Genomic DNA, 23,170 nt, shown 5'->3' on the forward strand with positions numbered 1-23,170 from the left:
TATAGGAAAGACAGCATGGCCCAGAGTTTAAGGGGAGCTCTGCAGAAGCCAGCACTCGAGGGAGTCTTGTAGTGAGTCTAGTGAGTGTGCTGTAGACAGGTGTGGCCCAGAGAGAGCACAGGGCCATGATGACAGCCTAGCACGCCTCACTGGAGGCCTACGTGCTGCTGAGTGGAGGACTACAGACAAGCAGGGCCAGCCAAGGTGCGTCTGCTGTGCCCATGTCATCTGAGTGGTGCCAGGAGGTGATGGCAGGAGGGAACAGTGGTCTAGTGTGGAAGGTGCTTTTGCTAGGATCTGGACGTGATGGGAATGCTGTCTAGCTAGCAAGGAAATGGAGATTAATTTGAAATTACATAAATCTGTACTTTTCCTGTTGGAAATGTGAGAACACCCCCCCCCAAGGATTGTTACCCCACAAACTGTCATTTATATTGTATAAGTAAAATGAATTACCATTTTGTTTGTGTTTTCCCTTTAAAAGCAAACTTCCAACCCTATAGCAGAGCTACCTGGTCATTGGACTCATTGTGGGGAAGCAGACAGGCATGAGTTGTTTACATAAAAACTTGGCAGTGTTTTTAAGCAAGGGTTCCATGATAGGTAACAGTGAATGTGAGAAAGCCATTCTACTTCTGTCAGCTGTAAACACATCCTACCTGGACGCTAATTTCTGAGGTAGATAGCAAAACACTAACAAAAACGTCATACTGTCTTGTCCCAAAGCTCTGAGGTATTTTCTTTTTCAGTGTTGGTAGAATTTTAAAATAAATCAGAATGTTTCCACGTAAAATAGTTGTTTTTTCTGGGCTGTTTGGTCTTTGTGGTGTTGGGGAGGGAGCCCAGGGCCTCACACCAGGCAAGTGCTTAGCACTGAGCTGTGCCCCAGCTCTGGTGTGTGCATCTGTAAGACCAGTGTCCAGGCAGCCTTCCCAGCACCCATGTGGCCGCAGCTCTTGTGTGTTGGTCCTGCACTTTGTGAGCAGTGATGTGTTGGCACCTTCTGTTGCCCTTAACATTTCTGTCCTCAGTCCAGGTTATTAGTACTTCTTGGAAAAATGGTCACCATGGGCTATCCTCCAGGATAAATCTCAGGCTGTAGAGATGGCTTAGTGGTTAAGGCACTTGTCTGCAAAGCCTAAGGATCCAGGTTCTATTCCCCAGGACCCACATAAGCCAGATGCACAAGGTAGCACATGCATCTGGAGTTTGTTTGCAGTGGCTAAAGGCCATGGCGTGCTCATTCTCTATCTGCCTCTTTTTGTCAAATAAATACAAATTTAAAAAAAATTTTAACTTTCTTTTGGGTGTTGTGTGTATGATGTGTTTGAGTGCGGGTATGCGTGTCATGGCACACAGGCAAAAGCCAAAGGATAACTTTTTGGGCTGCCAGTCTGCCTTCCACCTCCCTTGAGGCATGGTCTCCGCCAGGCTAGCTGACCTGCAGTAGTCCAGGAAATTCTTCTGTCCCAGCCTGCCTTCTCTCACTGCAGGTGCACTGGGATGACAGATGCCCACCGTAGTGTCCTGTCTTGCGTGGGCCCTGGTATCCAAACTCAGGCTTTACTCCCTGAGCCATTGCCCAGCCAGCTCCAAAGTAAACTCAGGGAGCTGGTCTTAGCAGGAAGGAGGCAGTGTGGAATTGAACTGACTTATACCTTTTTTGTTGTTTTTTCAAGGTAGCATCTTGTTCTAGGCCAGGCTGACCTGTAATGCACTATGTAGTCTCAGGGCGGCCTCGAACTCACAATCCTAACTCTGCCTCCTGAGTGCTGGGATTAAAGGCCTGTGCCCCCACACCCGGTTGCCTTTTTCTTCTACTTGACCATTCATGTTAGGAGTCATGAATCCACAGGCCATCACCTATCTTTTGAGGATGGTAAGTGGCTGGCAGGACCAAAGCCAGACACCATTCTGAGCTAGGGAACAAAGCCCTCCAGCCTCCCCCAAGGCTAAGTGACACTCACAGCAGGTTCCTTTTCTGGAAGCAAGGCAAAGCATATGGGATGGATTACCTACCAGCTCCTGGAAGGAGAGAACAGGCCAGGAGAGGCCTCAGCCTGTAAGGGGACACGGAATGGGAACCGCTGCTTGTTCGCCCTTGCTGAACAACTTATCTACCGCTCTGACCACAACAGCCAAGCTGAGTGCAGGAGCAGAGCGGGAAAGCTGCGCTTAGCCATCGGTTCCCTGCTTCCGTCCTCTCCTCCCTTATCCACTTGCTCAGGCTGGTCCAGACAGTCTGAAAGCTTTCTAGAATGGCAGGTACACCCTCGCCATTCCTCAGAGGAATTACAACATCCTGGTATAAGGGTATAAGGGAATGAGGAGGCAAAGACAGCCTTGTTTCAAATACAAAGGTCGAGAGAAGAAGAAACAGCAGTTGAAAAGCAAAAACCCTGTAGCAGCCAGCCAGAGGAGGACAGGGACAAAAACGTCTGTGAAGTCAGGTCATTAGAAAAGAGTGTGGCAAACTGAACCCCTGGATGCTGCCCGCATGGTGCGTGTCAGCCGAGAATGCACAGAGAAGTGGTGAGGACATTCCAGAAAACACTCCTTAACAGCAGAACATGATTTCACCTGGTGGAGAGGTACATCCTAAACCCACTGTGAGACTACAGAGCCCTGGGGAGGAGACTTTTCCAAAGACTTTCAAAGAAAGATCAGGTAACATGTAAAGAATCAGAGATGGGTTTCCCAGAATGCACATTCTAAACTGTGTGACTGGTGCCTTCAAAATTGGAGGTAATGGGCCAGGTGTGGTGGCACGTGCCTTTAATCCCAGCACTCGGGAAGCAGAGGTAGGAGGATCGCTGTGAGTTCAAGCCCATCCTGAGACTACATAGTGAATTCCAGGTCAGCCTGGGCTAGAGCCAGACCTTACTTCTGAAAAAAAAGTTGTGTGTGTGTGGGGGGGGAAGGCAACAGGGCTGGAGAGACAGCTTAGCAGTTACAGCACTTGCTGGCAAGGCAAAGTAAGGTCCCAGGTTCAAGTCCCCCAGAACCCACATAAACCAGCTGCACATGGTGGCAAATGCATCTGGAGTTCGTTTGCAGTGGCTGGAGGCCCTAGCGTGTCTGTTGTCTGTCTCTCTCCTCTCTCTGCTTGCAAATAAACAAGTAATTTGTTTAAAATGGAGGCAATAGCCCATCTAGGATTCCTTCAGCCAAAGGGCAGTTTTAGTGTGGTGAGAGAGAGAGCCAGACAGCATAAGTCCCTACACCTCAGCAGGAAGCCCAGAGGCCTGCACCCCTATATTAAGGACACACCAGAAGAGGGCGCTAGCTACATAGTGTCGGGAGCAGGAGAAGCAATGGTGAGTGGTGGAAGCAGTCCAAGGAAACAGCTAAGTGCCAGAGGGGCCACAGCAGTCTGGCTGTGGCGTCACCTTGCTAAACATGGGGTTCACTCGGTTCATCTGGCTGCTGGGGTGGATGACCCCTTCATTCACAGCTCCACTTGTGTCCTCCCAAAGCTGCGTGCTCGGCTGAAGGGGACCCTTCTTTGGTCAAGGGTATATGTGGCTGCACCCTCCTGCTAGAAGCCCTGAACATGCCTTCACAGTTGAAAACAATGCTAAGAAAAACCTAGCTGGGAAGATGGCTCAGTGGGTCAAGTGCTTGCTGCACAAGCATGAGGCCCTGAGTTCAGATGCCCACACCAATACAAAACGCCAGGTGTGGCCCTAGACCAGGAAAGGCAAGACAGGCCTTGATGACTAGTGAGCCTGGTGGACAAGTGAGCTCTAGGTTTACAAGATCCTGTCTCAAGAAAAGGGGAAAAGTGACTCAAGAAGACACCTGATGTTGACCTCAGGCCTCCACATGCACGTACACACATATACATGTGCATCCACACTTACACATGCAAAAATAAAAACTTTGGGGGGGAGTTCTGAGTCAGTGGTTTTTGAGACTTGGAACTTACTCTGGAGCCCAGGGTGGCCTTGAATTCATGGCTATCCTTCTATCGCTGCCTCCTGAGTGCTGGGCCTAAAAGCGTAGTTACCATGCACGCATGCCTGGCTTATAGACTGTTTTAAAAAGTTGAAACTTGCGCTCTCAGAACAATGAGAGGGACTGCTATCTTTCATGATCTTTGTAGAATGAGCTGATTTAGCTCAAGAAAACTAAACAGGAAAAGCCCAGCTTCTAGTCCTCACTCTCGTCCACCTGCCAACCATGAGCCAGCAAGTCACTTCTGGTTCTATTCTAAGGTGTCTTCATGTATGACTGAGTACATCCAGTGTCCGTGTGCACACAGCAGCATACTTACGGCCCTGGAGGTAAGGAATCCTCCCTCCTGCAGGCAGATAGCGACACCCCAGCAGCTAGGGCCATGAACATGACTTCTGAAATCCCACTATGAGAACAGTGTGCCAACGCTGAGAATCCAAACAGTTCACAGACCCTATTATCCCCTGGAGACTGCACGCCCTCTTTCTCCATCACCATTTACAGAAGGAAATACCGTATATTCTGGACTAAACCAGGACCAGGACAGAAAAGCATGGTAACTGCTCATGACGAAAGCCAACGCAAGGTAATGGGTTGAAAAACAAAAGACAGCTGGAGATGACAGCGTGTTTTTTCAGGAACATTTATACATCTTTTTAATTAGATTAGCTTTACAAGCAACTTTGAGAGCTCTTTCATCCGAAACACTGCTTTCGAGTCACAGGACTTGAGTTTCTGTGTAGGAATCCTGCAGTCCTCTGCCCGCCTGCCACAGGTCTGCGTTCTGCAGCGAGTTCACGTGTTGACTGAAGACAGCATTTTATAAAGCTTTCTTGTTAACCATGGCTAACACACAGGCCACGAATGCTTTCAAATTTTAGGTAAGTTCTGCCCGGTGACAAGTTAATGGTGCCACTAACATGAAATCAATAAATTTTAAATGGATATGAAGGAAATGGCTATCCTGATTTCTTGATCTTGCAGTGACTTCCAGGAAAGTACATAAACTTTTTCAAAAAAATATACAATTTAAGACCTGTCTGGCAAGCATACCTCTTGGGCAGCAGAACCTGGCTGCTCTGTATAGCATATCCAACAGACCTTCCACCAATGCCACATGGTTTCCCCTAACTCTGACAATGACAGTGCTTCTGGTCTTCGGCCTGCTGTGCCACACACTAGACGGTGAGCCGGTGTTCCCCGGCTGGCTGCAGAGGCACTTGCTGGAGAGGTGTCAGTGGTCACTGGAGGCCAAGGAGAGGACCTGGAACAGAACTGACCGTGGGGGGGGGACGGACAACTGAACTTCCTGCTGTGAGCCCTTCAGGGAAGGCCACCCTACGGAGTAACCTCCCCCCATCCATCCACAGCCAGCTTCACTTGTTTTTCATGTTTTACATGAACAATAGCAATCTTTTAATAAAAATTACTGAGCTTTCCACAGAAAAGGTTTTTAACTGGATACAAACTATAACAGGTGCTAAGACTGTTGTATATGGAAATATACAGACATCTTTCTGTATACTCAATTTGGCAAAGGAGACCAAGACAGAGATAGAACGCCTAAGGGGGTGGGGTCACACCCGTATTTTGTACGATCTGTGGGTTTCCATCCTTCGGTTGCCAAGAAGACAAGGAAAGTGAAGTCTAGGACATTTACCCTTTCAGCAACCGAAGACTGGGGCAGGAAGGAGGGGGCTTGAATGGTGGAGAATTGTCCCTTTTTTTCTAAAACGTACAAAAGAAAATCTGTGAAGTATACAGGATCTAGTTTTGCACTTCTTTTGATTTTTCCAAGCTATGCACATCTTCCAGTACTGGTCAGAAGGCTGCTGCCAACTGAGAAAATACCTCAAGGCTGTCCAAGAAGCAGATGACCATGACCTCCAGGCCACAGCCACACCCACATCTCCATGTGCTTGGGGCTGCCAAATGCTCTCCAGTGTAACAAGGCTCTGGTGTGGGATGGGATGGAGCTTGTGGCCAAGGAGAAGTCAAACAGTAGAATTGGAAGTACAGTCAGTTTGAGGGGAGCCAAAGGGAAAATGTTGGGAGTGGGACATGATGGCCTACGGCTATCTGATATTCCTGAAGCAGAAGAGAGCCCTTTGTCTTAGGAACTGGAGGCTGAAGACAATCTCAAGTTTGTTTAGAGCCAGTCACTTAGTTAAAAACAATTTTTTTAAAAAAGGTAAACCCTCCTTCCTGTGGAGTTTTCTCTCATAAAAGACGGACTAAAGTCACTTGGTGGTCAGTGGCAACTGTCTACTGTTAGGCTTCGTTATTAACAAGGTCAAAACACAACAGCAGCAATCTTTATGAGTTCAAGTTGGTGTGAGATAGGCCAAGCGAACAATCTGGGCTTCAGCTGGGAACTCCAGCAGTCAAGAGAAAATGAATGGTCAGTCGCTGGCGACAATCATTGCAGGAGGCTGTTTAGGGCAAAATTTAATAGCACGAAGAGGCTTACAAAAATAGATTGATGTTACTTTGAGGAATAATACTGTAATTTTTTTTCAATTCAGTTTTGATAAATTGTACCTAAGCATACAAAAATTATCCCGAATTCAAACTTGATATAAAAAAGAGACGAAATGAACTCAGTTAGATGACAGATCTGGCAAAATAGAAGAATGAAGAAAAATTCTACATAGGGCCCTCATTTGATGTCCAGATGGAAAAGTCATCCCCCCTTCCCGTGCCCCGACAGCATCTCCTCTTGGGTCAGCAGTCAGAGATCCGGAGCCAAGCACACAGCACAAAGTCATAGCAATCAGAGCCTCCTGCTCGCCGCACGACAAGTCTCCTTGGCTCCCAGCTGTAAACAGCAACTGGGCTTCTCTGTTCCAACCATCCCCGCGGACTCAGTCAGCAGACGGTGTCCGAACGGCGGCAGGTGCGGTGGTGCCACTGCATTTGAGGCCCTGCTGGGCGTCCTTGCTGATGCAGTCAGAAGGCTTGTTGAGTTCAACCCTCACGCCCTTTTCACCTGCCACAAAAAAGAAGCGACTGTACCCAATGCCCCAAGTGAACCCACCCCACCAGCAGCCCCAACCTTCTCCTGTGACCGGTGCCCTGCTCTGACATAGACCTGCAGGGCAGGCAGAACCAGCTCTCCAGAGATATGGCACTGCTTCCTACTGCGAAAGCTACGTGACTCCTTTGAAGCAGCAGTGTGATATGCCATGTGAAGCACGCACAGAATGGCTTTAAAAAACACAGAAATGCAAAACATCTCATCTTTATGCTCCTATGAAAGGACCAAGTTGAGTTACCAATGGCTCCTTGGATTAGAGTCTATAGGAAACTGGAGATGGACAGGAGGATTAGAGAAAAGACAGGTAAGTGGTCCACTGTCCCAGGACAGGCAGACCCGATGGAGATAGGGGTCAGGGCTAGACAATGAAGGACAGATGTACAGGTTCAGAACAAGCGCATGTCCCACACATCATCAGCATGGGGCGGGATCCACACGCCCTTCTGAGGCCAGCCGGGAAGGGTGGGTCAGGTCACCTTCCGGTGCGGACTTGTTCATGTCCACATGTTCTTTACAGCACATGTGTTTAGAAAGGAGAGAATGTTCACTTCTTTCTAAGGTGGGGGACAGAAAAGCAGCTGGCGTGGAGAGCATGAAGTAGCTTATGGCTGGACGGTAATCACAGAGAAATTGGCTTTCTATTTCTGTAACTCACTCATGCTTCTTTGCCTCAAAGTTTTCCTCATTTTTGGACAAGATAACCACAAAGAAGACTTAAGAGACAGCCTTTCTGTTGGGGGGGGGGGGTTGTGTCTCACGCTAGCTCAGGCTGACCTGGAATTCACTATGTAGTCTCAGGGTGGCCTCGAGCTCACAGTGATCCTCCTACCTCTGCCTCCTGAGTGCTGGGATTACAGGCGTGCGCCCCCACACCCAGCTAAGAGACAGCTTTTTTAACATAGGGAATTACTCGGTATGAGAATTATTGGGCTGGCTTTTGGAAGGCATTATCTTAAGGATGGTCTCTGCTGGCCCCAGCCCCAGCATGTTTACCTGTCAGGTACTTTACTTTAGCTCTTGCTCTTGCTCGCTCATCTGCATCAAAATACCAAACAGTTATTGCGTACCTAGAAGAAAAGTTAGAGTAGGGTCAGAATGGCTGGGCAGAAAGTGGCCAGCTGCTGCAACACTTTGTGGCAAATTATGACGCTGAGGCACAAGAGCCCTGGGCCAGAGAAGTCTAACACTTCATGGAGGAGAGCTAAGCTGTGCTCAGAAGCTTCTAGGATCTTGACCCAAACAGCCATGCTGTATTCTGATGCTCAGTTTGGCTGAACTTCAGTAGTCTAAGAAACCTCACCTCTCTGAATTATTCTACCCCACAAGCAGATGCTGTACCTGCCAGTCTACTCAGAGGTACAAAGTTCATGAAGGGAGACACCCACAGGATGTGCGCATGCTGCAGGCTCCCTAGGAAAGTTGTGAGGAAAAAACAACATGGCCCAATAAAGAGCCTGTGTTTTCACAGACTAATCATGTCACCTCTACTGACACTACAGTGCAGATCCCTCCACCAGCCACCTGGCCTCACCCTGCTGTACCTGGGCTCCACCTCCTATTCTCCCTCTTCCAGAGAATGGGGTTCAGGTAGGTAGTTTGGGATCTCCCCTGCCCATGCCCCAGCTTGTCTGGTACTTAGAACTCCGAGTTCTGATGTCTGGTTAACTCTTCCCATAGCCGAGTCCTTACCAGAAAGTTCTACACACCACTACCTTTAGTCATCTCTTATAAGTGGCTTCCAGAACCTTTTTCCTTGCACTCATCTTTATATTGGGATTTCATTGCCGTCTGTCTAGGGCTGCATGAACACAGTACAACTCACGACAATGTCCCTAACCCAGTGTCCTGACCTAACCACACTGTCCCCTCTCCCCACCACATGGCATGTATTTACCACCTCCAAATCCTACTACTTCTCTAAAAAAGACAGTCATGTCACTCCAGACCCCAAAGAGAAGAAGGGCTGTGAGGTGGTTTCTGGATCAGAGTGAAAAACAGCAGGGCAGAGACGGGGTGCAGGCAGGTGCAGTGCGACATGGGATGGGCCAGCACTCCCCTTTCCACCAGGGTGCCTGGGATCTATAGGCGTCACTATGTAGCACGCTACCCACACTCTGCAAATCACCAAGGGCAACACGGCTCAGGAGGGAGAGAAGGGATCCCTGGCTCCTACGAGACTACCAACACCCTACTAATGGGGGCCCTCTGGGAAGCAAGGGACATAAGAAGAAGATAACCAATATGTAATATGTTCAAATAGTAAAGTTCCCAATTTAGCCAGGTGTGGTGGAGCACGACTTTAACCCGAGCACTTGGGAGGCAGAGGCAGGATTACCATGAGTTCGAGGTCACCCTGAGACTACATATTGAATTCCAGGTCAGCTTGGTCTAGAGTGAAACCCTACCTCAAAAAACCAAAAAAGTTCCCAATTTAAAAACATAAAAGCCCACCAGTATAAGAGTCCATACTCAAAAAAATATTGTGTGTGTGTATTTATTTATTTATTATTGGGGCTGGAGAGATGGCTCAGCAGTTAAGGCACTTGCCTACAAAACCTATGGACCCAAGTTCGATTCCCCAGTACCCATTCAGTGCCAGATGTACAAGGTGGTATATATGTTTAGAGTTTCATCTGCAGTGGCTACAGACCCTAGCATACTCATTCTCTAACTACTTTCCTATTTTTCTCCTCCTCTCTCAAATAAATAAAATATTTTTAAAAATTATTGAAGGAGCTGGGCATGGTAGCATATGCCTTTAATCCCAGCACTTGGAAGGCAGAGGTAGGAGGATTACAGTGAGTTCGAGGCCACCCTCAGATTACATAGCAAATTCCAGGTCAGCCTGAGCTAGAGTGAAACCCTACCTCAGGAAAAAAAAAAAAAAAAAAAGCATTAAAGGGCTGGAGGGATGGTTTAGCAGTTAAGGTGTTTGCCTGCAAAGCCAAAGGACCCAGGTTCTATTCCCCAGGACCCATGTTAGCCAGATGCACACGGTGGCACACGCATCTGGAGTTCATTTGCAGAGGCTGGAGGCCCTGGTACACCCTCTCTTCCTCCCTTACTCCCTCTCTCTGCCTCTCTCTCCCTCTCAAATAAATAAATAATTTTTTTAACTGTCTTTTGGGCTATGGAGATGGCTCAGTGGATAAAGGTGCTTGTTTGCAAATCCTGCCAGCTCAGGTTCAATCCCACAGTACTCACATAAAGCCAGACGCATAAAATGGCACAGGCAACTGGAGTTCATTTGCAGTGGCAAGAGACCCTGGCATGCCCATATTCTCAACTTTCTTTCGCAAATTAAAAAAAAAAGGAAAAAAGTTGTCTCTTCCCCTTAACTTTTCTTTTCTTTTTCTTTTTTCTTTTTTTTGGTATTTTTAGAGGTAGGGTCTCACTCTAGCCCAGGCTGATCTGGAATTCACTATGGAGTCTCAGGGTAGCCTCGAACTCACAGCAATCCTTCTACCTCTGCTTCCCGAGTGCTGGGATTAAAGGCGTGCGCCACCACGCCCAGCCCTTCCCCTAACTTTTCTATCTCCAAAGAACAACACACAAAATCCAGGAATGGGCAGTAGTAACAACGGCACCAAGCTGGGGGCAGGTCAGGGAGCCTGTGGCCCGTTCCACCCTACGCAAAGGGCAGCTGTGTACAGACTCCCATGACAAGCGCCCTTCAAGCTATGGGAACTGTGAAGCAGGAGTTCCTAGAGGGCACATGGGTACTCCACAGAAACTTCTGGGCTTGCCCTGCAGTCCCCCCTCTCCTGCCACACTCTCAGCCAGGTTTTTGTAAAAGGTCCACTACCTTGTAGCATATGCTGGTTGTACTTCATGAGGGTTGCGTCGGTCAGACCAGAAAAACAGCAGTCTATCAAATTTGGGTTCAATGTCAGCAAACTGGGCTTTGCCTTCTGGAAAAATTCGAAGTATACCTCCACTTACCTAGGAGAAAAGCAGAACGTATGAACCTTCAAGAATGTACCGGACTAAATTAATCAAAATGCTTAATTGGATTATTCAAATCTGTCAACCAGCAAGGTATAAAAATGAGATTCTAAAGCCAGGTGTGGTGGCGCACACCTTTAATCCCAGTACTCAGGAGGCAGAGGTAGGAGGATCGCTGTGAGTTGGAGGCCACCCTGAGACTCCATAGTGAATTCCAGGTCAGTCTGAGCTAGAGTGAGACCCTACCTTGAAAGAAAAAGAGAGAGATTGATTCTAAGCACATCACTGATGTGAAGAAAATTTCATTTTTTTGCAAACATTTGAAAAAGACAAATGTTAAAGTGTCATAAAATTCAAAATTCCTGAAATGTTCTGCTTTTCTATTTATGTGGATGATGGCACTTCAAGTCACCTTGCCAAATGGCTTACTCAGTAAGAGAGCTTCTATCAGATTAATAAGCACTACGTTTGAAAGTTTGGCATACACTGAATAGGACAGGCAAATTTGCTGTCTTTGGATTAAAATTGCAATGTATGGGGAAAAGCTGCCACCACTCCAGCCATGTTAGGAATCCAGCTGTCCCCGTCCAGCCTGCGCCTGAAACTCTGAGCCCCATTCCACCCACACTGGCCATCCTCACTTACCTGGGCTCTGCTGTCTGTGAGGATTAGATGGATTTGTCACGGACAAGACATCAGGTGCACTGGCAACAGTGGGGCTCAGCCCGGGGACCAGGGGACACTAAGACACACCTGGTCTCTATGGGCGTCAGAGCTGGGAAAAACTCATCCAACCAGGGGGTGTTTGTTTGAGAGTGTGTCATGTAGCCCAGGCCGGCCTAAATTTACTATGAGGCCAGAGATGACCTTGAACTCCCGATCCTCCTGCTTCTCCTTCCCAAGTGCTGAGATTACAGGTGTGTGCCACCATGCCTAACCACACCATGTCACCACCTGCTGGTACATATTGAGTACGTGTTTGTTTTCAAATACAGTAGTATTTGTTTCATTTTACAAATATTCACTCCTAACATCTGAGACAGACAGACCTGTCCCATGTATAAGAGCCTGTCTCACCTATGAGAAGTGGAGTATTTGTGAGAAAAACCCATCAATGTTGGATTCTGTTGCATACCTTAGCATCCCAGTCTTTATTTAGATAATATATACATGTCACACATCTTCCATCTCCATTTGGATTATCAACGTGACGGACATAACCTGTTCCATTTCCTGGGTAACAAGCAACCATGGCCTGAAACAACAATGTGAACACAGGGTGAACAACCTGAAAACAACTCTGTGTCTCAGTTGCTCACATTTAGTTGTAGGTGCAACAAAATCAAAGTTTGCAGTAAGATAAGGTGAGGCTATTCTACACCAGCATTTATGAAGAACATGGGCTGGTGAAGAACCCAGGCCTGATGATCTAATTCGGCAGCAATGGAACCAGCCGACATGGAGGGTCAGGGGTGACTACACACCCTGGGCTGTCACAAGCTGGTGGCCCTGCTTCAAGTAACACAATTCAGTGGACAGCTCAGCTCCATTGTTCTGATCACTGTACCCTCTGAGGAACAAGGCAGGTGAGGAGCTTCTGTCTGCTCTGTGGACTTCTCTCCTCCCCAGGCTCACCTTGGAACTGACAGATGTCTGGGGACAAACCACCCTCGCCAGGTGCCATGTGACCCTCTGGATGGTGCCAGCTGGACATAACTTAGGTAACTGTGGCGGCTTGAGTCAGATGTCCCTCATAAATCCATGCATTTTGAATGCTTGGTCCCCAGCTGATGGCAATTTGGGAGGCTGAGCTTTGCTGGAGGAGGTGTGTTGTTGGGGGCAGGCTTAGCGGTGTTATAGCCAGCTCCCCCATTTGCCAGAGCTTGGCTCACTCTCCTGCTGCTGTTCTCCACCTGCAGTAGCAGAGGTGACGTCCAATCTCTGTGCATGGCCTGCCTTCCCTTGCCATCATGGAGCTTCCCCTGGAGACTGAGCCAATGTACAAACTCTTCTCCCATCAGCTGCTTCTAGGCAGGTGCTTTGTCCCAGTAACAAGAACATAACTATAATAATGGCCAGCTGCAAACACCCACCCTGTAATGCTAGTGAATAAAAGACAAGACAAGGGCTAGAGAGATGGCTTAGTGGTTAAAGCCCTTTCCTGTAAAGCCAAGGGACCCAGGTTCAATTCCCCAGGACCCACATAAACCAGATGCACAAAGTGGCACATGCATCTGGAGTTCATTTGCAGTGGCTGAAGGTCCTGGCACACCCATTCACTATGTGCCTCCCTCCCTCCCTCTTTCAAATAAATTTAAAACTAAATTTATTTAAAAATATTTTTTAAAAGACAAAAAGAGAATACCACGGCACACAATTAACCCCACTTCATTCAGAAAGGAAACCACCTGTTGCTTAGTTTACCAAGACACAGTCCCAAAAGCTGTCAGGTGTGACACACGGAGGAAAACGATGGCTGCATAAGCACCAAGCACCTCACATGCTGTGGGGAGCACGTGTGCGACCAGCTCAACTCAGTTATGGCAATTAGGCAAGAACTCCTGGGAGTGAGAAACTCAGGCAAGGGTGCTCAGGTTGCTGGCGGAAGCTCTTTACTTCATGTATTCCACTCAACGGAAGCTATCAAATGTCAACCAAATCACTCTACCATTAGATTTTAAGAAAAATAATGAACATTAATTTTGAAAAGTCATGTTCAACTGGCCAACATAAAGTAACTCAGTGATTCCATCCCCAATGCAGTAGGAAGCACTCTGAACCTCCATCAATCCATCCTTAGGGCTGGGAAGATGGCTCATGGGTAACAGTGCTTGTCACACAACTGTGAGAACCTGAATTAGGTCCCTGGTAAAAAGCTGAGTATGGCTGCATATGTCTTTAACCTCAGTACTGAGGTGGGAAGGGGGAGACAGGATTTCTGGGGGCCCCTGGTCAGCCAGTCTAACCCAAAACCAGGGAGCTCTGAGCTCAGATAGAGGCTCTCAGGGAAATAGAAGCGGTAGAGGGATCATTCATTTGGGTTATTTTTATTTCAGGGGAGAGGGAGGGAGGGAGGGAGGGAGGGGAAACAGACACACCAGGGCTCTTGCTACTGCAAACTCCATACACATGTGCCACTTTGTGCATCGATCTTTTTACATGGGTACTAGGGGATTGGATCCAGGCCAGCAGGCTTTGCAAGCAAGTACCTTTAACCATGGGGCTATCTCCCCAACCTTTATCTGGGTTTTCTGAAATAAGGTCTCAGCATGTGGCCCAGGTTAGCCTTACGTTCCTAGATCCTCCTACCTCAGCTTCCAGAGTGCTGGAGTTATACCCATGCGCCACCATGTCCAGCTGCCCTTGCATTTACTATGATGCGGGCCACATGTACCATGTAGTGTACTGACAGGCAGTGGAAAGTTATCTTTTCATAAGACAGAAAAAAACAAACCAGATTGAGGAAAGATCTAGAGAACGAACAGATGTCATCCTAGGCCACTGGACACTCCCTTGGGGGTGACAAGTGAACGAATGGGTCAAAAGGAAAAGCTGACATTCAGCAGAGAACAGCAGCAGGCCCTGAGGCCGGAACCGAGCAACAGCGCTGAGCGGGTTTGAATGCATGCCCCCCTTAGACTCAGCTGTTTTATTAAAGCCTATAACTTGGTCTCTAGCCACCTGGCTGGAGGAGGTGTCACTTGGGTAAAGATCCTGGGGTCCAACCCAAAGGTGTGGATCTGAATTCCAGCCCAAAGGTATAAGGGGGCAGTGTGAGCTCTGGGGTGGGAAGCTGAGAGCAGATCTGACTGCTTTAAGACGATCAGTTTTACTTCTGTCCAAATGAAAGTAACAAGCAGAGTAACTGGATATCACTCAGTAACATGTACAGGCCATTCACTGTTTGCCAAGTTCTGCTCAAAGTTCTTGGCAAACAGCTCCTCCAACACACCACATGAGGCACATGCGTCATCATTCTCCTCTCCATCGAAGGCCAGAAAGATTAATTAGGGGCTGGGGAGATGGCCTGGCAGTTCGATGTGCTCACTGCCCAAGCCTGATGACCTGAGTTTGGATCTCCAGAACCCACACAAAGCTGGACGCTGGCAAGCAGGATGGAAGTGGAGATGGGAGAATGCTGGAGGTGTGTGGGCCTGCTGGCCTGGTGAATGCCGCAGAGAACAAGAGCCTGCCTCAAGCAAGGTGGACGGTAAGGGCTGACCCCCAAGTTATCCTGTGACCTCCGTGCGCACCATACATAACCATGCGTAAGCCTGAACTATCCCCCACCTCCTCCTGCCATACCACACCACACATGCACACACAAAGGTAAAAAAAAAAAAAAAAATAAATTTTGGCTGGAGAGATGGCTCAGCAGTTAAAGGCACTTGCTTGCAAAGACTGACAGCCTGGGTTTGATTCCCCTGTCTGTACCCACATAAAGCCAGATGCACAAAGTAGCACATGTATCTGGAGTTCATTTGCAGTGGCAGGAGGCCGTGGCATACCCATTCATTCTATCTTCCTCCTTCTCTCCTTGCATATATACATAAAATATTTTTATATTTATGTTATATATAATCTATATAATAATATATATTATATATGTGTGTGTGTGTATGTATGTGTGTGTGTGTATAGATATATGCGTGTGTGTTTTTTTTTAAGAACACAGGCACAGGGGGACAGTGGTGAGTGCAGTTTCCAGAAGAGAGGAGGAGGAGACATCAGGACAGCTCCTGAGGACAGACAACCAGTGCATTTTCTGCGGGACCTGGGGAGGGCCAGTGGGGTGACCTGGGGCTGGCCTGGCCAGTTTGCACAAGGAAGCGCCAGGCAAGGAGTAGCACAAGCTGGTAAGAACTTCTCAGCAGTGTCCATGAGACACTGCCCCAGGACACTGGGACTGGGGACCTCATCAGCCACTCCTCGGCTGTCTGCCTTAGAGCCAGGTCACACAGCAAGCAGTACACAAGGGGAGTAAAGGGGGAGCAGGTGGCGATGAAGCCAGCAGACAGAATGGAGAAGCCACATGAAGCACTACCTCAGCCTTCAACTAAGGAACACATGTAGCTAAAGTCCAAGTGCCACTCTGAAAAAAAAAAGAAAGAAAATGCGTAAGAGTTAAGTTTGAGTTTTTTAACAGTGAAAGGTGCTTGCTTGCAAAACCTAATGGCATGAGTTCAAGTCCCCAGTACCCACGTGAAGTCAGATGCAGAGCTAGTTGGCAATGGCAGGAAGTGCTGACACCATCCATTCTCTCAAATAAATACGTTTTTAAAGTTTTGAGCTTTAAGAGTTTTAAAGAAAGCCGGGCGTGGTGGCGCACACCTTTAGTCCCAGCACACGGAGGCAGAGGTAGGAGGATCAGCGTGAAATCGAGGCCAACCTGAGACTACATAGTGAATTCCAGGTCAGCCTGGACTAGAGCGAGATCCTATCTTGAAAAACAAACAAACAAAAAAGGTTTCAGTTGAATTAAATAAAAATTAAATTATAATCATGCTTTCTAACCCCTGAGATCTGTCACCTGCACCTACATGTGCTTCTAAGAGGACACTGTCACATCTACCTTGGGACACTGACAAGGGGAAAAGAAGAGCCCATGACATGGGGACTGTCCGGGCCAGCCTGAGGAAGGGTAACTGAGGAGCTAAAATGAACTCCAAGCAAGTTCAGTCAGCTAGAAAGCCAGGGAAAAGCAATGCAATTCCCACAGCGCCATTCCAAGGCGGCAGCGCCATCCCAAAGAGCCCCATTCCACAAGGCCACCCCAGAGACAGACTCCAAATGTCTCCATTTTCTAGGAGGAAAATCTACTCAAGAGGAAGCCAAGCCACCAAACATGTCTGTTCTTCCTTTCGAAAAGAAACTATACAGGATACAGAGATATTAAGATGGGAAGCATCACAACTTTGGTTGTCGCTGGCTGGGAGCAGAAAAGGAAAAGGCTGGTGGCTCTTCTCAGGAGTCTGAAGGCCGTCATGTTCATTGCTGGCATGGAAGGCTCCACAGGGCGCCGTCCTTCCCTTCGCTTCAGAGGTGCGCCACCCCACGTGCCACTCCTCGCCTCCCACTTTGTTGTCAGCTCTCGTTCACGCGCAGGCCAGAGAGCACCAGGCGAGTCACCTGTCTCAGCCTCACTTCTTCCCCCAGGTGCCCTGGGATTATGTTCACTAGTGTTAACACGTCTGGCTTTATGAGGGATGTAGGGATCCGAACTCAGGTACTCACACACTTGCTTCATCCACAGAGCCATCTCCCCAGTCCTTTTTCCCCCTTTTGAAATATTTTGAAAACAAACTTCAAAAAATACATAATAAAAATAAAACCTGAAATTTGATAGGATGAAATTCTTTTCACTCTGACTGAGCAGCAAAGTCTGTTAAAATGCCTTGTCTCAGGGTGTCCTCGACCGAGGCGGCGCCAGCCAGCCCTTTACCCAGCACGTCACCCAGGCCGACATCTGCTCATCAGTTCTTCACCACCAAACTACCAGGCAGAGAAAAGCATGCCAGAGGTCTCAAAGACCGGTTATATGGCAGAGATGGGACAGTAGCAGCGATGTCTACACAGATGACTTCTACAGACTCCTCAGCGTGCACACAGGAGGCCTGAACAGTCAGCTAGACAATCCCGCTGAAAGGTGCGCTCAGCTCCCAGGGCCAGACCTGTACACAGGTGCAGTATTTGTGCTGGCTTGCTTACAAGCCTGCTTGCTTTCTTTTCTTTCTTTCCCTATCATCTGTCTGTCAATCATCTATTTATTATTAAGACAGGAACTCACTCTGTGGCCTTGCACTTACTACGTGGCCCAGGCTGGTCTGAAACTCAAGATCCTCTTGCCTCAGCCTCCCCAGTGCACTATCAAGCCTCCCCATACCCCCACCCCACAGAAGGCACACAGACTGCTTTTCATTTAGTGCACCATCGTCTCAGTTTGCACCAGCTTCAGAATATTTTTTAAGCATGTTCAGACAGTGAGTAACTGAGAAAACAACAGGCACTAAGATTCTATCGTGTTCCCCAAATCCACCTCATCAATGGCACCATTCTCACCAACAGGACAGCCTCAGAATAATTCGTTCTGATAAAGAAAGGCCTGAAATGGAACTATGAGCTTTTATACAAAAGTATTTATGGAAACACTGGATATGATTTTAAAACTGTGTAGTTACAAAGTTTGTTAAACAAAGATCAACAACAGAAACATTTTCACGGTCTCTAGAGATACCTAAGAATGAAACAAGCCAATAGAATTTCACATATACAAGATTACAGGAAGCTTTACAAAATAAAGAACTGTACTGGGTGTGGTGGTGCACGCCTTTAATCCCAGCACTCAGGAGGCAGAGGTAGGAGGATAGCTGTGAGTTCAAGGCCACATTGAGACTCCATAGTGAATTCCAGGTCCTGGGCTAGAATGAGACCCTACCTCAAAAAACCAAAATAAATAAATAATAATAATAATAATTTTTAAATAAAGAATTGCAAGGCTAAATATAAAAAGTCACTTAAGAGGGCTAGAGAGATGGTTCAGTGATTGTGTGCTTCCTACACTAGCATGTGGGTCTGAGACTGCCAGAGTTCAAATCTCCAGATCCCACACAAACAGCTGGGCATGGCCACACACACTTGTAACCCCAGTTCCACCGAGGGAGCAGACAGGAGAACTGTTGGTGCCCTGCCAGGTCCAGAATCAGTAAAGAGACTCTGGCTCAAAACAAAGTCCAGGAAGAAGAGCGATCCAGTGGGGAGCCCTGAAGTTCTACAGGCAAGCGACCCTCACAGGTGCACAGGGCACCACATCACATCTCTCACCTCCCCACACACACGTCACTATGAAACTAGAATATAAAGCACGAAACATGTTAAAAGCTGGGTGTGATGGTATATGCCTGTAATTCCAGCACTTGGGAGGCTGAAGCAGGACTGTCATGAGCTTGAGGCCAGACTGGGGTACAGGGGTAGACCCTGTCTCAAAACACCGAAAAGAAAAAAAAAAATAGAGGAAGAAAAAGCAGTATTCAATTAAGAATATTTTCTACTATAACACTTAAGGCAAATGTTAGTCATCCATATTAACAAGTATGAATTAATGAGTATTAATGTATTAATGCTACTCTCACTTCTGGTTAGAGAAGCTTCTCTTTTCAGGTGGCAGGGACCACTGGAATGACTCAGACGGCTCCACAGTGCTGAGAAGTAGTGACAGAGGAGTGTTCGGCGCTGAGACATCTCTATCACACCTTCCAAGGCTCAAGGTCCATTGTGGAAGAGGCAGAAAGCATGTAAGAGCCACAGGAAGGGTAGGAGTGCTTACAATGCATTCTTCCAGACACAAAATAGCCTGGATATGCATGACCTCTCAGTGCCGGACACAACCTATCCAAGACCTTCATTATAGGAGGAAAAGATGATGACATCAACATAAGAGAGAGACTGATTGAGAGAAGGAGGGCATATGATGGAGAGTGGAGTTGCAAAGGGGAAAGTGAGGGGGGAGGGAATTATGGTTTATTGTCTATACTTATGGAAGTTGTCGAAAACAATTTTTTAATTATGAACTAAGGAAACTAGGGAGGACAGTGGCCCCTCCTCTCTGAGTCGCCATGCCTCCAGCCCCTACACCACCCTCAACACAGCAGATCAGCGTGACAGCCCATGGTCATGGTGATGGAGAGAGTGAGGCTGGGCGCTGGCCAGGCTGGGGCGAACCTTGGCTCGAACTCACATTAATTGTGCCTGGGGCAACAGTGTCGACTTCAATGCAGCGCCTCTCCCCATCAAGTGTGGACTTCAAAGCACCGCCTCCCCCCATCAAGTGTGAACTTCAAAGCACCGCCTCTCCCCATCAAGTGTGAACCTCAAAGCAGTGCCTCTCCCCACCAAGTGTGAACCTCAAAGCAGCGCCTCCCCCCATCAAGTGTGAACTTCAAAGCAGCGCCTCTCCCCACCAAGTGTGAACCTCAAAGCAGTGCCTCTCCCCATCAAGTGTGAGCCTCAAAGCAGCGCCTCTCCCCATCAAGTGTGAACCTCAAAGCAGCGCCTCTCCCCATCAAGTGTGAACCTCAAAGCAGTGCCTCTCCCCATCAAGTGTGAACCTCAAAGTAGCGCCTCTCCCCATCAAGTGTGAACCTCAAAGCAGTGCCTCTCCCCACCAAGTGTGAACCTCAAAGCAGCGCCTCCCCCCATCAAGTGTGAACTTCAAAGCAGCGCCTCTCCCCACCAAGTGTGAACCTCAAAGCAGCGCCTCCCCCATCAAGTGTGAACCTCAAAGCAGTGCCTCTCCCCAAGTGTGAACCTCAAAGCAGTGCCTCTCCCCATCAAGTGTGAGCCTCAAAGCAGCGCCTCTCCCCATCAAGTGTGAACCTCAAAGCAGCGCCTCTCCCCATCAAGTGTGAACCTCAAAGCAGCGCCTCTCCCCATCAAGTGTGAACCTCAAAGCAGCGCCTCTCCCCATCAAGTGTGAACCTCAAAGCAGCGCCTCTCCCCATCAAGTGTGAGCCTCAAAGCAGCGCCTCTCCCCATCAAGTGTGAACTTCAAAGCAGTGCCTCTCCCCATCAAGTGTGAACCTCAAAGCAGTGCCTCTCCCCATCAAGTGTGAACCTCAAAGCAGCGCCTCTCCCCATCAAGTGTGAACCTCAAAGCAGCGCCTCTCCCCATCAAGTGTGAACCTCAAAGCAGTGCCTCTCCCCATCAAGTGTGAACCTCAAAGCAGCGCCTCTCCCCATCAAGTGTGAACCTCAAAGCACCGCCTCTCCCCATCAAGTGTGAACCTCAAAGCAGCGCCTCTCCCCATCAAGTGTGAACCTCAAAGCAGCGCCTCTCCCCATCAAGTGTGAGCCTCAAAGCAGCGCCTCTCCCCATCAAATGTGAACCTCAAAGCAGCGCCTCTCCCCATCAAGTGTGAGCCTCAAAGCAGCGCCTCTCCCCATCAAGTGTGAACCTCAAAGCAGCGCCTCTCCCCATCAAGTGTGAACCTCAAAGCAGCGCCTCTCCCCATCAAGTGTGAACCTCAAAGCAGCGCCTCTCCCCATCAAGTGTGAACTTCAAAGCAGCGCCTCTCCCCATCAAGTGTGAACCTCAAAGCAGTGCCTCTCCCCACCAAGTGTGAACCTCAAAGCAGCGCCTCTCCCCATCAAGTGTGAGCCTCAAAGCAGCGCCTCTCCCCATCAAGTGTGAGCCTCAAAGCAGCGCCTCTCCCCATCAAATGTGAACCTCAAAGCAGCGCCTCTCCCCATCAAGTGTGAGCCTCAAAGCAGCGCCTCTCCCCATCAAATGTGAACCTCAAAGCAGCGCCTCTCCCCATCAAGTGTGAGCCTCAAAGCAGCGCCTCTCCCCATCAAGTGTGAACCTCAAAGCAGCGCCTCTCCCCATCAAGTGTGAACCTCAAAGCAGCGCCTCTCCCCATCAAGTGTGAACCTCAAAGCAGCGCCTCTCCCCATCAAGTGTGAACCTCAAAGCAGCGCCTCTCCCCATCAAGGCCCACACTGCCCACGGCTGTCTGCCCTGCTTGTCTCGCCTTCACCACCAAGCAACCCCGCATGCTGTCGGCCCTGCACCCATCAGTGGCAGCTGGGGTTGGGAAGCATCCACCCTATCATGGTCTTATTTCGGGGAGCAGAGGGAGGGGGGAGTCCAAAGGTGATCTCAGCTCCCATTTGGGTAAAGGCCACTCACCCCTCCCGAGGCTGCTAGAGGTTGATCTGGGTGGAGCACATGGGCACTGGTCACTTTGCGTAGCTCTAGGATGTATGGCAGAGACCACTGGAGCCATTCCAGGCTCACAGCAGGAGAAAAAAAACTGAGAGGCCAAGTTCTTGGTCGTTCAAACATCCTGCCAGATGGACCCAGGGCTCCGGGTCATTAGTGCGTCTCCTTCTGCAGAAGCTTGTCTGAGGAACTGGGGCTGCGCTTTCGGCTGTCTCCATCTGAGGACACCTAGCTCTCCTGAGCGGTGGCTCAGTACACAGCAGCCCAGAGTGCAGGGCCTGGATCCGGTTCCTAATCCCAGTTCTGCCAATTACCAGCTACGTGACTGTGGGCATTCAGCAGACGATTTCCTCATCTGTTACCTGACCTGACACAGCCCCAGAGGCTGACAGGAAAATGTTGCCATGAGCATTAGCGGCTCAGTCTTCTGCCCAATGGTGACTGACTCAAAGCCATCACCATGCCTGGCGTCTGGGTGCGCGCGCGCGCGCGTGTGTGTGTGTGTGTGTGTGTGTGTGTGTGTGTGTATATACATATATATATATATATATTTTTTTTTTTTTTTTGGTTTTTCGAGGTAAGGTCTCACTCTGGTCCAGGCTGACCTGGAATTTACTCTGTCACCTCAGGGTGGCCTCGAACTCATGGTGATCCTCCTACCTCTGCCTTCCGAGTGCTGGGATTAAAGGCATGCACCACCATGCCCGGCTATTTATATATTTTTAAAATATTTATTATTATTATCATTATTATTATTATTTATTTGACAGGAAAAGAGGGAGAAAATGGGTGCGCCAGGGCCTCCAGCTACTGCAAATGAACTTCAGACGCATGTGCCCCCTTGTGCATCTGGCTAATGTGGGTCCTGAGAAATCAAACCTGGGTCCTTTGGCTTTGCAGGCAAATGCCTTAACTGCTTAGCAATCCCTCCAGCCCCTCAGGTGCCTATATTACCTACTTCCTACCAAACTTCAAATCCAACATTTCCCAAGCTCATCTCACTACGTCTCCAGAGACTACTTACTAGGGAACCATTCTCCTCTGCCTGATCAACCTGGATCCTGAAGTCTCCAGATCCATACTTCATCCTTGTTATCAGAGGACCCCAAAGTCCTAGTCAGTCCTTGCAGCCTGACAGGGAGTTGAGCTGGGAACAGGTCTCAGTTGGTAGAATGCTTGTCTGGGATTCATGATACTGAGTCTGATCACCAGCACCACATAAACCAGGTGTGCTGGTGCGCCCGTGATCCCAGCACGCGCCTTGGCTGCACAGCAAGTTATAGATCAGCCTGGCATACTTGAGACCCTGGCTCCTTGGCTCAAAAAAAAAAAAAAAAAAAAAAAAACTAAAAAGGAATTCTACCTCATCCTCCTAGGCTCCTAGGAACTTCCTTTCTTTCCACACCCAGGACAGATGATCTGCTAACTTGCTTCTTCCTCAACCTGCAAACTAATTTTTGAGGAATTCAATCTTGCAACTTCTACAGTCAAGCTACTTGGCACCACCTGAACAG

At 48.5% G+C, this 23,170-nt stretch overlaps 1 protein-coding gene across 1 annotated transcript in view; it reads right to left on the minus strand.

Annotated features, from left to right (window-relative positions):
* Positions 1-4,584: 4,584 nt before the first annotated feature.
* Egln1 (egl-9 family hypoxia inducible factor 1) overlaps positions 4,585-23,170 on the minus strand; it is a 44,472-nt gene continuing 25,886 nt past the window's right edge. Inside the window, exons 2-5 of the mRNA XM_012949011.2 lie at positions 12,075-12,194; positions 10,800-10,936; positions 7,988-8,061; positions 4,585-6,946 (exon numbers count right to left, since the gene is read on the minus strand). Coding sequence (XP_012804465.2) covers positions 6,822-6,946; positions 7,988-8,061; positions 10,800-10,936; positions 12,075-12,194 — 456 coding nt within the window. The 3' untranslated portion in view covers positions 4,585-6,821. The remainder of the gene's footprint in view (positions 6,947-7,987; positions 8,062-10,799; positions 10,937-12,074; positions 12,195-23,170) is intronic.

Source organism: Jaculus jaculus, chromosome 5 (genome assembly GCF_020740685.1).
Source record: "Jaculus jaculus isolate mJacJac1 chromosome 5, mJacJac1.mat.Y.cur, whole genome shotgun sequence".
Taxonomy (NCBI): Eukaryota; Metazoa; Chordata; class Mammalia; order Rodentia; family Dipodidae; genus Jaculus; species Jaculus jaculus.